We start from the raw sequence: 16060 nt of genomic DNA on the forward strand, positions 1-16060 counted from the left end.
CTTTGGCGTCTGTCTTGCATGTTCCTTTATTATCATGCCATCCAAGATGGACTGCACTTTTGGAATTGTGGGGTGCCACTGCATTATTTGTTAGTGGCGTGGCAGTATTTATTTGCGATGACTTGTGAATGCCACCTTTTGCAGTATTTGGATTTGCTGAGTGCATATTTGTAAGGAGATCATATATTTTTGGGGAGAGGATATTATACACATGTTCATGGCTGATTGGGGTCTTTAAAAATAAATAAATGTAAATTGGAAACCGTAAGTGGAAAAAGAGGTTTTATAGCTACATCAAAGGACCCTCAGAAAAAGAGGCGATCGCAGGTCAAATTGAGGATGGAGGAGACCATCCTCTCCTGATGTTGCGTCGTTATTGAAGAATTGGTGACCTCCCTAGCATTAGTAAACACTTACTGTTGTGAGACTAGTACCCTGGTGGTAAACCGTATAAGTACCCATATTGGACTAGACCTGTATTGGGTGCGTGAGTTTTTTAAATGTGTATTTTATAGTCACACAGCTCCTTCCACCTCGTGTCACTTCATCTGACTGAACAGCATGGGTGAAACATTGGTATCTCTTTACTATCAGAGAGCAAGAAAATGTTTGGCATATATTTATTCTTATCTACTAAATGGTCATAGTGTAACTATAGTGCAGGTAACGGAATGAGTGATGTGGCGTTAAAAGTCCACAGAACTAACAGTAGTGGAAGCCAGGTTTACTATGATCACACCAAACTAACAGTAGTGGAAGGTTTACTAGGATCACACCAAACTAAAATGCAGACATAGGTCAGGATGATCATTTTATGGCATCTACTGATAAGAGAGAGACATTACCCCCATTAATCTTCTTTTTTTTTTATTGTATGCAAATCTCAATTGTTACATCAAAGACTTTCCTTCAAAGAAAAAAAAAAGTAGAAATCAGAACAGTATCCCACCGGGTCATTATCCATTCCAGCATACAATGTAACATCTACACAATTGTTATTCATTTTTGAAATATAATGCAAAAAGTAAACACAAACAAAAATGCACCAAACAAAAACAATTGAAAATAATACAATTTCCTGAGATGTTCCAACATCTCATTAACCCCACTACTCTAATGACTACATGTTTAACGTGATGACTAGTATGCACAATTAGTTCATATCGCTTACAGACCAACCCACAGTCATGCTCTGAATATAATTCTGCAGTAACTCCTCTGTCTCAGATGAGATGGAACCAGACATACAATCTTTGGCCTTTCTAAAATCTGGAGAGGGAGAAGGTTGACGGATCAGGCTGTGATGCCACTAGGTTCATAGACCGCATGCTGACTGTAAGGGGGAGTTTTGACCAAGGCAATAATGGGCTTTAATTCCCTTTATTTCACAGCAAGCGCAGCACAAGTGAGTTTAAATCTGCACTCACGCTGCACTTTACAACAGTTTTCCCAACACTGAGTGACACCGCCATAAAGCCAGTCTGTCTGGAAATTGGGAGGACTGTGTGACACACAATAGATTTGCCATAGTGGCAACTACTGTTGTCAATTATCCATTTTTGTTATTTATTTTTATCCTTCAGCCTTCCAAATTCAGTTGAACTGTCACCTGTTTAGTTCTGTCTATCTATCTATCTATCTGTCTGTCTATCTATCCACACACACAGCCAGTACACTCACTAAAACACTGAGTGGTAAAAATAATGGGGATTCAGTTACACTATTTATGATCATACATTGTATAAGGCTGCCACAATGTTCCCCATTGTTGACAGATCCTACTCTAGCAACCTAATGCCTGCTCTTATGAGATTAACCCACTTACTTAGGAATTCCTTCCTCCTGGGACTCTCTGCATGGCAAGGTAAGATAGAACCCTGGAACGAGGGACCTGTGACAGACCAACTTCGTTGGTTTTGCAACCCTCCCTGTCACAGGTGCTTCATTCTAATTATGTAAATTTGTTTCATATTGTAAACCAGAGTAGAAAATTAGACAGACTATAGATTTCTACATGCATTTTTTGCAACAAAAAAAAAACTGCAGAAGCCAACATTTCATGTGCAGACAGAATAGTTACTAATCTTCAGTAAGAGGATGGAGGGATGATACTAGATTGGGAATTATAACGTTTTCTTTTAAATTGATATAAAATGTTTATTAATCTTCGGTCCTTAGCTGTGAAGTAGTGACATATATTTGTGATGTCATAAGGATAATTGCTGCTACAACTGCTTTTCCTTCCAGACATTTCTAATGGTCTAATGGACACTACATGTCCATCTCCATGGCACAGACACCTGTGGCTTACCAAGATGTGTCTGACACTTGACTACACTACATTCAACCTTTCTGTTCTACTTTGAGATGTTATTTCATGTAGCTACTCCTATGCCCTTTATCAAATATCGGAGGGTCTAGCTAGGGATAATCACCTTTTTATGGTTTGTGGTCACCGGGCGTGGGTCAAAAATAGGGAGGAAGAAATAAAATGTATTTAGCTTTCTATCTATGTAAAAATATGCTATTTTCCATTGAAGAAGACCGCAACGACCACAGTACACATTAGCCAAAATACATATAGTAAAAGCCAAAGGAAAAAAAGTAAATAAATGACCTCCATTTGTTTAAATATATATAGGGATTAAGGAGAGAGCGCAGGTACCCTTTTTCCTTTGGTTTTTACTATATATTGGGGCTGATGTGTACTGTGGTCATTGCTGTCGCCCAGGAGTGATGGGAGTGAGCGCAGGATTTTTCTTTTTGTAGGAGAAAATAAATAGATGGAGCAGAATATTCTCCTCAGGAGAACATCCCTATTGTTCTTACCATTCTAAAACATGGATATAGAAGTATGAGGCTTCCTCCTTCAGTTAATCACGATTTCTCATAGATTAACTAGTGTAGTATTTTAATAATCATAAATGAAGCAAATAAAAAAAAGACAAACTATTACTCACAAGGATAAGGCATAACAAATAATTGTTCTAACTTGGCCACAAAAGGCCTAATTTCCTCCGAGTAGTTCCCCAACACACCGCGCTAATGTTCACCGAATCCTCAGCAGAGAAGATACAGGTCTTGGCTTGGAGTTGTAGGAGGCTGCAAACAGAGAACAATCAGCAGACCAAGTGACGAAAAATCTTAAATACCTATACGCATTTCGTCTGGTGCAACTTTATCAAGAGCTGATGGTCGGTGGATTTTCCTCTGTTTGCAACTCCAAGCCAGGACCAGTGTCTTCTCTGCTGGACCAGAGCTGACCCAGAACACCTGCCCTGCAAAAACCTCTCGTTAAACTGAGCAGGGGAAGAAGAGGAGGGTTTGCAAAGATGTAGCATTAACCACAGCTGATGTGGCAATAGTAACGTATCAAGGAAATATATCTCGAAGTGGTGGTTTTATATGTGTCTCTATAAAAAAAAACATACCTCCCAAGTGTCCCTATTTAGGGCCAAAATCCATCTGTCCGTCTTTTCTAGGAGCTCCATATTGTTGGTGTGTCTGTTGGTGTGTCCACAGCAATAACACTCACAACAATGTTTCTTTAAACTACAACAAATGTGTTTAGGAATCAGTCTGTGTAAATGGGATACATCTTGTTCGAAATTACATTTTAGCTACATAAATTATTAGTAAGTAATGTATAATTTCTAAGAACGGCCCCCACTCATACTCCTAAAATAAGAGTCCCTCTTTCTCCATTTGAAAGGGAATTGGGAGGTAGGAATAAATAACAGTACTCCTTATATCACATTGCCTAGGATGAAGCCAATAGTTTGGCCGTTCCAGTCAATTCCAATGTTACTTTAATTCCCATAGATTGCTGTGGATTTTAGTTTGCTCTGCAGCCAATGTAAACTGAAAGGAGCAATGTGGGGTGAGGTGAATCAAGGTGACTACTCATTATTTAGGTAAATGATAAATAAGCAGAATGGCGGTTGAAAGTCCTCCTGCTCAATTTCATTAGTTCATCTTCCAATAAAAATGCAATCAGGGAATTAGCAGACCATTTAACCAAGTCTCCCTTGGTTTATCGGTGGTGCTGGGAATACGTTCTCACATGTAATTGTTTTGTTGTTTTTTTCCGATATTATTGCCTTTTTGGATGGGATGGGAGGAAATGAGCGCCATATTTGTGTGTCTCGCTCGCTTTATCAGGAATTTTGGGAAACCTTTCTTGTTTTATTATGCCATCATCCTCCTTCGGGGGTGTTCACAGAAGGTTTCTCATTAAAAAAAAAAAAAAATGATTAGACTTTTTTTACTTTTAATCTTTTTTAATTTTACTTTTTAAATACTGATGGCATGAAGGTATGGACATTTACATTTTTGGGAAAAACATAAAATAAATTTCAATCCACGCATTTGCTAGAAATTTGGCTATCGTTACGTTTAGATGCTTAAAATGTTAATCTCTATATAGTGCGAATGAGTAATTTGATCAAAATTGATTAGTTATGCATTGATCAGCCAATATTCCTAGCAAATCTATAGACTGATACAATTCTTTCATGAAGTCGTATTATGGTCCATTGAAGTGGGATATGCACACATTGGATTCAGGGATCATGAGTAGTGTAGTTATGCATATGTTTATAGTTGTGGTTTTATCTCACTATAATAGTGTGAGTTGTGTTGAAATAGAGATATGCAGGGTTATTCAATAGTGAGTTCAAAAGTGAGAATTCAAGGTGAATTTAGATTTAAGACCAAAATAGCAGAACTGGAAAAATTCTCCAATTCAGCTATGCTTCCAGTTTAGCTCCTCTGGCTTTAAATTAGAAATTGGCTGTGAATTGTCAATTTAGTGAATACCCCTGACAATGTAAAAAAAAACAAAAAAAAACTAAAGAAATGTTAAATATTCATATGCTTTAATATCAGCCAGCACAATGTGCAGTCCAGACAAAATCTTTTCTAAGGTGCAACCACAATTAAATTATAGATAAAATAACTATAGCAAATAAATTATAGCAAACATAAAAAGAATAGCTCTGAGAAATACTGAGATAAACTAACAAATGTGATGAAATTAACAGGACAAATTCCACTCATGCAGAGTCTTATCATTTAGATAATGAAAGTCCAAGATTAAACAGTATATCTAAGAAGAGAAATAAAAACTGCCTGTTAAAAGCACTCTGGGTCAAATTTCTTAAGAAATAAATAGAGCATTTTTATTCTATATCAATATTTCACAGACAAAGTACAATCACATTCAACTCGACTGCATAAATAGCAAACAAAACGTGAACAAATTGCGTCAGGGGGCCCCAGCTCAGTCTGGATACACACAGACACTAATGCTACTTGTTTGGTATATACATCCTATATCTGCATCATACAAGTATTTAAAGGAACACTGTACAGAAAAAAAAAAGAATAGATTTATCCTGATGTATCTTTTGGGGGAGAATGAAGAAGCTATGTTTACATGAGCTGCAGAACTTGTTTAGGCAGTTATTGTAAGCCATTTCTTATTTTTTTCCTGTACAGACTTACTAGTTTTGCTGGACTTTGTCCAATCAAAGGCTTTGCTCTGAGAAGCCTTGTGGGCAAATCACGCATGCAGACAACTGGACATTCATTCCTTCTTAACCCCTTAAGGACCAAACTTCTGGAATAAAAGGGAATCATGACATGTCACACATGTCATGTGTCCTTAAGGGGTTAATGAACATGACATTACAAGATCTATAGCTCAAAGCAAGTGAAGCAGGAAAGCCTACTGGGTGACAAAGGCGTTTTATAAAGGTTTCTCTTGAAATCAAGACTTTTATAAACTAAGCCTGCAGACACACACAACTTAATCCTAAAGTACATCAGTAAAGTTACGGTAAGTGCTTTGGGTGATGCTTAGAGTGCTTTTAAAATGGCACTGTCATCCTACCTGAAAAATTAGTATTTCAGAAAGATAGAATCTTTATGAAATGCTCACTTTGACTATGCTGGAATTTCACTGAAATTCCAATCCAGTCAAGAGATATACAGAGACAAAGGAAGGACTACTTATTTCATACACCGGGTTTTCTTAGACTCTGGATGGAGCTCCAGAGTCAATCCCAACAGTCACTACCAGTGACAGCTGCAGAGAATTTGCTCTGTCTATGGAGGATCCCGCGGTCTTGCAGGATCCTCCATAGACCTCAATGTTATATTCTGTCACATGCGCGAGTGTACAGCAGTGACATCAGCTCCTGATGCTGAAGTGCCAGGAGCTGAAGAGGAACAGAGGGAGGAAGATGGCGGTGCCCATGAGTGACAGGTTCAGGTAAGTAAATATCATATTTACCTGCCTCCCCCCGGCCACCGTACCCACAGTTGTGATGTCACCATCGAGCATTTGGATCGTGAGATGTCAGCTAATTCTGCAAAGTCCCCAGATGGTGAAAGTGCCACTTTAAAGAGGCACTTCCACATATAGGATTTTTGCAAATTCCAATAATGATATATGTACATTAAAACGAAATATTTATTAAATTAGCCTATATGGTATTGCATATGCAGGATTTTTTTTCTAGAAATCTAAGAGGTTTTATGGGATCTGGAGTCTACAGGTGCCATCTTATGTTACAGTGTTAAATTATTTTTAAATTTGATTAAAAAAATAAATTTCTATCCCTGGGCAACTATCACACCTTCTCATCACCCACTCATTCTCTAATCGGTCGCTCTACTAGTAGGGAAGCATTGAAGGCCAGTGATTGACTGAGAGTAGAAAGGAGTGCAGGCACACGCAGTAGTTTTCTCAATCAGGCAGACTTTTATTAAGGAACAGTGTACAGACATGTTTTGGCCACAAAATGAGCCTTTGTCAATCCTGTCAGCGTTGCTGCACAATGCTCCTTAATAACAGAAAGGAACAGAAATGGGATTATTTAAAAGTTGCACTACTGAAGGCAACAGAAAATTGCATTAGGTCTGCCAGTAAAAGCAAAAAATTCAAGAAACCCTTGTGGTACTCCGCAGATGTGGGCAAAATAGTAAAAAACAAAAAGTTAGCATTTAGTAATTATAAAAAAAAAACCAGAGTGAGGAAGACAGAATGATCTATAAGATTAGGCAGAAAGAGGCTAAGAAAGTTACAAGAGCTTCCAAATCACACACAGAAGAGAAAATAGCACAGTCAGTAAAAAAGGGGGACAAAACTTTTTTTAGATACATAAATGAGAAAAGAAAAGTAAAACAAGGATTAGTTAGATTAAAAACAAAAGAAGGAAGGTATGTAGAAGAGGATAAAGTTCTAGCTGACTGCCTCAATGAATATTTTTGTTCGGTATTTACAGATGAAAATGAAGGAAAGGGACCTCAGTTAAGAAAAAGGATAAATGAGTCATTCATTACACGTGAGTTTACAGAGGAAGAGGTTCTATTTCAACTCTCAAAAGTAAAGACAAATAAGTCAATGGGACCTGATGGAATACACCCAAAGCTATTAAAAGAGCTTAGTGGTGTACTAGCAAAACCATTAACAGATTTATTTAACCAATCATTGATAACAGGAGTAGTCCCAGAAGATTGGAAGTTGGCGAATGTTGTGCCCATTCACAAGAAAGGTAATAGGGAGGAGTCAGGCAACTATAGGCCAGTAAGCCTTACTTCAGTAGTGGGGAAAGTGATGGAAACCATGTTAAAGGACAGGATTGTTGAACATCTAAAAACACATGGGTTTCAAGATCAGAGACAACATGGATTTACTTCAGGGAGATCATGCCAAACTAATCTTATTGATTTTTTTGATTGGGTAACTAAAATTATAGATCAGGGTGGTGCAGTAGACATTGCTTACCTAGATTTCAGTAAGGCGTTTGACACTGTTGCACATAGAAGGCTTATCAATAAACTGCAATATTTAAGTTTGGATTCCAATATTGTTGAATGGGTAAGGCAGTGGCTGAGTGACAGGCAACAGAGGGTTGTAGTCAATGGAGTATATTCGAAGTTTGGGCTTGTCACCAGTGGGGTACCTCAGGGATCTGTACCCATTCTCTTTAATATTTGTATTAGTGATATTGCAGAAGGTCTTGATGGTAAGGTATGTCTTTTTGCTGACGATACTAAGATATGTAACAGGGTTGATGTTCCAGGAGGGATAAGCCAAATGGCAAATGATTTAGGTAAACTAGAAAAATGGTCAGAGTTGTGGCAACTGACATTTAATGTGGATAAGTGCAAGATAATGCATCTTGGACGTAAAAACCCAAGGGCAAAGTACAGAATTTTTTATAGAGTCCTAACCTCAACATCTGAGGAAAGGGATTTAGGGGTGATTATTTCTGATGACTTAAAGGTAGGCAGACAATGTAATAGAGCAGCAGGAAATGCTAGCAGAATGCTTGGTTGTATAGGGAGAGGCATTAGCAGTAGAAAGAGGGAAGTGCTCATGCCATTGTACAGAACACTGGTGAGACCTCACTTGGAGTATTGTACGCAGTACTGGAGACCCTATCTTCAGAAGGATATTGATACCTTAGAGAGAGTTCAGAGAAGGGCTTCTAAACTGGTTCATGGATTGCAGGATAAAACTTACCAGGAAAGGTTAAAGGATCTTAACATGTATAGCTTGGAGGAAAGACGAGACAGGGGGGATATGATAGAAACATTTAAATACATAAAGGGAATCAACACAGTAAAGGAGGAGACTATATTTAAAAGAAGAAAAACTACCACAACAAGAGGACATAGTCTTAAATTAGAGGGACAAAGGTTTAAAAATAATATCAGGAAGTATTACTTTACTGAGAGGGTAGAGGATGCATGGAATAGCCTTCCAGCTGAAGTGGTAGAGGTTAACACAGTAAAGGAGTTTAAGCATGTGTGGGATAGGCATAAGGCTATCCTATCTATAAGATAAGGCCAGGGACTAATGAAAGTATTTAGAAAATTGGGCAGACTAGATGGGCCGAATGGTTCTTATCTGCCGTCACATTCTATGTTTCTATGTTTCTATGTTTCTATGTATAACAGATAAACTCTGGGTATCAGCTGCTGCAGAAAAGATCAGAAAAAAATAAAAATAAATCTGTGTATTTAAAAATAATAGCAGAAAATACAACTTATTTTTCTTACATATAATAAAATCCTTGTTATTTTTGCTATAATTTTCTTTAAAAACTAATATGTTTAGAACATTGATTGGCCTGTGTTTTCCTTGCTGGGCTTTTTCTGCACAGTACTGAAAGGGTAAATGTGTCAGACTTGCACTATGAACTAATTATTATAGATAAAGTCCCATGCCAGCTAATCTGTGACTTTTAGACCTCTTATCACGATTCCTGCAATCTTTCCCTCTGGAATATATAAATCCATGTGAAGTGTCCCTCCTTGCAGTATTTACTCCTCTGTCATCTGTTCTTGTTCCCGTCCTGTCACATCATGCCGGCTAATTACAATGGAACCTGGGTCATGGAGAAGAATGATAACTTTGACGGCTATATGAAGGCACTAGGTACTGTTTAATACATATGCTACAAAATAGATTGTTGTAAAAACCCTTAACTTGCTGATGGTTCTCTGACATGCAAAGCAAAGAGCAAGACTGTATAGTGTAGGAGCAGTGAGAATAAACATATGACTATGATTTTATGGCTTGCCATTTTGCTGGACACAGCTGGCACTTGGATTAAGGAATCAGCCACAACCAAGGTTGCACAGTGTAGAGCAGTGAGAATAACATGTGGCTATGATGTATAAGCCATGGCACACTAGTTGGGGACAATTATATAAAGAATGAGCACTCTGGCCCAAGCAATCCTTGACTATTCCTGTAGTAGGAGATTGTGTTGAGTTTTGCTCAACTTTTGTATGCATTTTGCTACCAGGAAAGCTCTGTGGAGGGCATCTGTGTGGTTTTTTTTTTGTGTGTGTGAACAATTCGTTTTACTTGTGTGAGAGAGCTGTTAGTAAAGCTGTGAGGAAAGTATACAAAAGAAACCACGGTTGCTTTGTTTGTGAATATTAAGCAGCAATTAAAAACTGGGTGATTCTTAATCCTATTTGACGCACAAAATACACATATTCAATTTGTGTGCGATTTGCAAGTTTTGCTGCTAAATCTATATAGAGTTGGTAATACATGCATCACATGGTAAAATCAGCTCACTGACTCATTTGCCATGTACATAAATTGCCACATGCCGACTTTTAATTATTTTGAGGAAATTCTGCTGCTTTAACCACTATACCTTATTATGATCATTGTGGAGCCAGTTCCTTTTTTTTTAGATGACCATTTTCAAGATGACTGACAAAACCTAGCACCCACGACAGTTTGGGATATCATGTGTCAAAATATTTTTTTACCAGTAAGCAGGATTTTGACACACTAAATAATAATACTATTATTGGGTATACTATTAAACTGTGACTATAATCTGTTTGCCATGGTAATGTAGTTTGATTTTAAAATTGATAGTGTGTGGTGATATAGGGAAGTGAGGCAGATGTCTCCTATGGAGTGGTGTAAATTATTTATTTATTCTCGCTGGTGACAGCCAGACTAGCTCAATGGTTACACACCATCTGAGTGGGTGAGAATCTTCCATTAGTGGTCTAGTCAGTTAGTCAGTGCAGGTGTAGCTGTGGTTGATGGGCAATAGAATGTCAGTGCCCATGATGCCACAAGTCATTAATTAATGCTATCTAATGTGTAAGTATAGCAGCAGAGTTTACGTCAAGTAGTCGACAGACTTCTGTTCTTGTCCGGTCTTTGTGACATCACTAGGTATAAGGCATGGTCACAGGGATGCAACTGCACCCATGTGATTTTACCCATAAATCACTGGGTGTAAATAAAATCTGAAAATAGATGTTGACACTACAGACAATATACATTCTGAGATACAAACCAAAATGTGATAATTGCTTTTCAATTAGCCACATATGCCTAAAATAATAATTTTAAAAAACTATACAGATTTCCCATTAAAAACAATGAAAGGTCTTATGCACCAGGATTGAAATGAAGTGCATTGGGAATTATTTTTAGTCACTAATATTGACATAATAATGAACATGGAGCTTTCCTCCACTACATGAACTATTTTTCTTCCAGACATTGATTTTGCCACAAGAAAAATCGCTGCCCACCTAACCCAGACTAAGGAACTAATCCAGGAAGGGGACAACTTCAAAACCAAAACTACAAGCACATTCAGGAACTATGAGGTCAACTTCACAGTTGGGGTAGAGTTTGAAGAGAAGACCAAGGGACTGGATGACCGTGTAGTTAAGGTATGTGAGCTCCTGGTCTATAAACACAAAAACAGAAGTGGACATACAGTAAAGATAATTGAGCAAATATATATGTTTTAAATACAAGTGCTAACAGCAACTCTAATACACAGCTAATGAGCTTGGGTAAATAAAAATAGTGAAGGTGATCATACATTTTAATGGCTGGTATGACAAATGACAAACAAAAGTCTAAAACAATATGCTCCCAATCTGTATGATGTTAATAAACTCAGACGCTAAGGAATTGCAAGTGACTGATCACTGATATCATGTATCTTTTGATGCAGACGTTGGTGTCCTGGGATGGAGATAAACTCATCTGTGTCCAGAAAGGAGAGAAGAATAACAGAGGCTGGAAACATTGGATTGAGGGGGACAAACTCTACTTGGTGAGATAATTATTTAAAGATGTGCAGTCTTATGATGGTGAAAAAGGACTGAATTAAACTTCCTCATATTTAAAGAGATCATGTTTCGTCTTCGAATTCTGGTTTTATATATAAAGTAGATTAAGCATCTTTTAGCAATAATACTTCCAGTAACCTACAGAGATACAAAATGTCAAAAACTGTGTTAAAATATTTCAGGACAGTGTGCTTGCTATTGTTTTAAAGGACCACTAAATGCACCCAGACCATTTAATTTCAATAAAGGGGTTCTAGGGGCAGTAGCTCTGTCATTTTAACTCTTCAATGGCAAGATTAGTAGAAAGGGAAATGTTTACCTTGAAGGCTAAAAGGGATACTATAGTACCAAGAATACAAAGCTACATTCCTGGCACTAAAGCTCCCTCTGTCTCCCCCCTCTTTTATGCCCCCCCACCTCACTGAATAAAGGGTTAAAACTTCTTTATTTACTAACCTGATCCCAGTGCCGATGTTCCTCGACGCTGGGTTGCGGTTCAGCATCCTCAGAGTGCCGCACGCGCATTAGGCCTCCCCATTGGAAAGCATTGGATCAATGCTTTCCAATGGAGAAATAGCTGATGTTGGATGTCCTAATGAAAAACGTGAGGACGTCCAGCATCAGTTAGTGGACCAAAAGTCTGTTAAAATCCAGGAAGCGCTTCTACAGACTCAGTGCTGCAATGTAAACACTGCAGTGTAAACATTGCAGCACTAAATTCAATAAGGAATCTCACCCAGACCACTGCAATGAGCTGAAGTGGTCTGGATACTTATAGTGTCCTTTTGAACACACCCATATCAGCTGTCAAACTGTCAGCCACTAGAGGTGTTTTCTCTAGTGTCATGTGAAGTCTATAAGGACATCAAACATTATCGAATTCAACGCTTTCCTCTCCAATGTTCCTTCATAAGCAGCTTTGGATTGGACCAGAATCCTGGAGCAGGTGTCAGTGCCAAGGGAGTTTTGGTACTGGAGAAAAGGTAAGTAGATGGACTTTTTTTTTTTTTTAGCTTTTTACTGCAAAAGGGGGTGGTGCTAAAACTAATCAGACACTAGGACACTAAAGCGTTAGGAGTTCAGGTTTGTATTCCTAACTCTATAATGTTCCTTTAAATTGTTCAGGATATGCGATATAAAGCAGATCACAGACTTTCAATTGTGTAGTGTGTGATAATCACTGATTTTAGGCCCTGCAGACACATCTACTGATTATTCTGCATTTCTCTTGCAGCAACGCAGAGAAATGTGAACTAGTGATTAGTAACACAGAGATCATGTACAAGATGAGGATAACTGCATCATTAGCTCATAATTTCTTATAGATACCAATTATTTGGGGTTGTGTGTGCCAAGTGTGTATAAAAGTCGCCATTGTAATAAGTGGAAAAAAAGCAGTAAATCCGGGAAAACTAGGTCACTAAAGTTTAATTTACTAATTCTGGGAAGGGGTTTAAGCTGGAAAATTAGCAAAGTTTGTAAAATAGCTGAGCTGAAGAATTATTTCTAGTTATTCTGGCCTAAAATGTATCATTGGTGTCAGTTCTCCACCCGTCCCATTATATTAAATAAATCTCATGAATGCATAATGTGTGGAAATATAGTAAATGAGGATTATCCATGTTGGAACTGTGCCATGTACTAAAATTTCATATAATAATATGTGAAATATGCATCACACACACACACACACACACACACATACACACGGGGGATTCTGTTCCCCCGGCAACTGTAGTTAAGCTATTTACTGCCAGTGGAACAGAATAATATATCAGCTATGGATAGACAGATTGGTTGATTTATTGCTTAATATATTGACATAAACTGCATTCCCCATGCATTATACATTAAAAGCATCAACTATAATCCCCATACATTATACAGTACAAGACTTAATTTGCGCTGCTTTAGACAGGTTGCCACGGCAACACATATTATACACTCACACACTAGGTGTGTAACCACAGCAGCAATATTTGTAATATTTGCATAGGCCCGTAGAAGGTGCAAGGACAACCTCAAATGTATTAGTACTTTTTTTCTATTACAATTATTTATTTTTTTCCATCTGTAATTTTCTAGCTATGTTCCTATTCATGTCCAATAAGAAAACAAAGTTGTAATGCCCCTTTTCTCATGTCTCCCCTTATTTTAATTTTATATATAACTTTAAAAAAAAATCAAAAATGCATGACTCCTCCCAGCAACATAACATCAGTAAAATCCAATAACATTATATACACATATCTGAACTTGCCATAATGTTGATATTCCATATAGATTATATTTATATTAAGCCATTACTGATTCACCAAGATGTCCCTACATTAATATAACTTTTAAGGCACTGTTTTCTTAGCCACTAGTGCAAAGGGAGTATTCACTAAAATATAATATCCTTAGCCTGTTTGCACAGTTCAAAAGTTCAAAAGTCCAGTGTGTAAGTACCAGCTAATACGTACCAGATTAAACTTCCTCATACTGCTGTACAGAAACAAATGGAGGTCGGGCTGCAGAACTGCCTTGAGCCAGAGTCACAACTTTGGGGGTTACACTATTGCCAAACATAGATGTTGATATTCCTGCTGCCATAGAAATGTATATGAATTTAAAGAGACACTCCGCTGCTCCCTCCCTACCCCCCCCCCCCCCCCAAAAAAAAAAAAAAAAAATCTCTGCATCAAATGCATTTTTTTTAAATCTGGTTAAATCTATATTGGGTATATCTAAAGCTAGCTTCTGAAAGTCGTAGATATCTTGTCTGCAGCCTTTCCAAGCCCTCCTCTTCTTCCTCAGCGAAGACTTGCTATGACTGTCCAATCACAAACTTCCCAATGCAACTCAGTGAGAAGTCTTTGTAAGTCAGGTGCTCTGAGCAATTGCCTGTCTTTTACATTTAGCTCCAGTGAACTAAACAACCAGGAAGTAGCATGATCAGTTCTCTGATTGACAGCCAGGGAAATGTAATAAGGTGGTGTTCCTTTAATCATTCATAAGAGCACAATTCTATCAAACAGTTGGTTATTTTGGCAATGTATAAATGAATATAACTAATTGTGGTATAGCTGCACTAATGTGACAGCTATAGTTTTTATGAGAATATTGTGATAACATGCATGTTACTTCATAAATAAAAACCATATGTTAAAAGACACCAGTAAAGATCACAATGTTATTTGTTGTTTTAGGAACTGACGTGTGAAAATGAAGTATGTCTTCAAGTTTTCAAGAAGAAAAACTGAAAAGCCTGAAAATTGAAATTTCTGGATAGATAACGCTAGTTTGCTTTGTAAAAAGCGGGAACATCTGATACATTTTTATGTATATTTTCTTTGTAATGAACAATAAACTTTATACTGAAAGTGTTCGCAAACCATGGCTTGTGTGCTAGTGAAACACCCAGATATCTGCAAAAAATATACTTGATATTAAGAACTTTCCAAACCCAATGAGTAACACCTCCCACCTCTGTGCTCTGCGGGACCCGAAATGAAAGTTTATTACAGTGACTAATTGCAGTTATTATTTATTTAAACTGTGTAATTACCATTAATATTAGCCTAGTTATGTCACATAGGACTAGAACTGGAGAGAAAACACATTGAGGGATCGTTGTACAAATTAAGTATCCAAATGTTATGCAAAAATAAAAGGAAAATCGAAATTCAAATACATGCCCCTCAAGTGTCCTGCTTCAGGCAAGTTTTGTTCCCTGGTGTCCCACATTCTACCGTGTATGGGACCCTCAGAGCAGCTGTCAGTCAGTCTGGTCGTCTATTTGGAACACTGGCAGTGACACAAATGGTGTTACTGGCACAGCCCTTTAGGACCACCCACCTTGTGTCTCCATTTCATATTTCCTAATGTTGGAAGGTAGGCTTAGACACCTCCCAACACTCAATTGCCCCCTTTGCAGTTCTGTTTGGAGTTAGTTATGCTGAGTGGATTTTTTAAAATTAATCTTCTTTAGTTTTTTAAAAACAATAATTAGCCATAAGCCCTCCTTTCTGCTCCTCTCTGCAGACCTACAGTGTTCTTTTTTTGCTCCAAAAACACTGTTGGATATCATTTCATGACTTTCTTGAGGGGTCTTTTTTCAGTTGAAGTTTCTAACAGTAGAAATATGACAATTTTAGTATAAGACCCCCAAATTCCTACCTGCTCCCATAAAATATCTCTGATAGAATAAGCTCAGTAGTGCTGAAAGAAAATGACTGTTTTCTTTATAATGAAAGACTGTTTCTTTGTACATTTTAATATAAAAACTGGACTGTGCCCTATTTAAAGGGTCACTCCAACTAAGAAATCTCTTTTAATAAACCAGAGTTTTTGGTTAGACAAGCCCTCATTGGCATGGTCTTCTCCCAAACTTGAAAAAACAATTACCTGTGTTCCAGTGCCTAGGCCTCATTCC

At 37.6% G+C, this 16060-nt stretch overlaps 1 protein-coding gene across 1 annotated transcript; it reads left to right on the top strand.

Moving 5' to 3' along the window:
- Window positions 1-9258: 9258 nt before the first annotated feature.
- On the top strand, window positions 9259-15008 carry RBP2 (retinol binding protein 2). Its single transcript, XM_063440940.1, has 4 exons — window positions 9259-9451; window positions 11057-11235; window positions 11526-11627; window positions 14835-15008. The coding sequence occupies exons 1-4, from the start codon at window positions 9379-9381 to the stop codon at window positions 14886-14888; spliced, it is 408 nt and encodes a 135-aa protein (XP_063297010.1). The 5' UTR covers window positions 9259-9378; the 3' UTR covers window positions 14889-15008.
- The last annotated feature ends 1052 nt before the right edge of the window (window positions 15009-16060 follow it).

Source organism: Pelobates fuscus, chromosome 2 (genome assembly GCF_036172605.1).
Source record: "Pelobates fuscus isolate aPelFus1 chromosome 2, aPelFus1.pri, whole genome shotgun sequence".
NCBI classification, from domain to species: domain Eukaryota; kingdom Metazoa; phylum Chordata; class Amphibia; order Anura; family Pelobatidae; genus Pelobates; species Pelobates fuscus.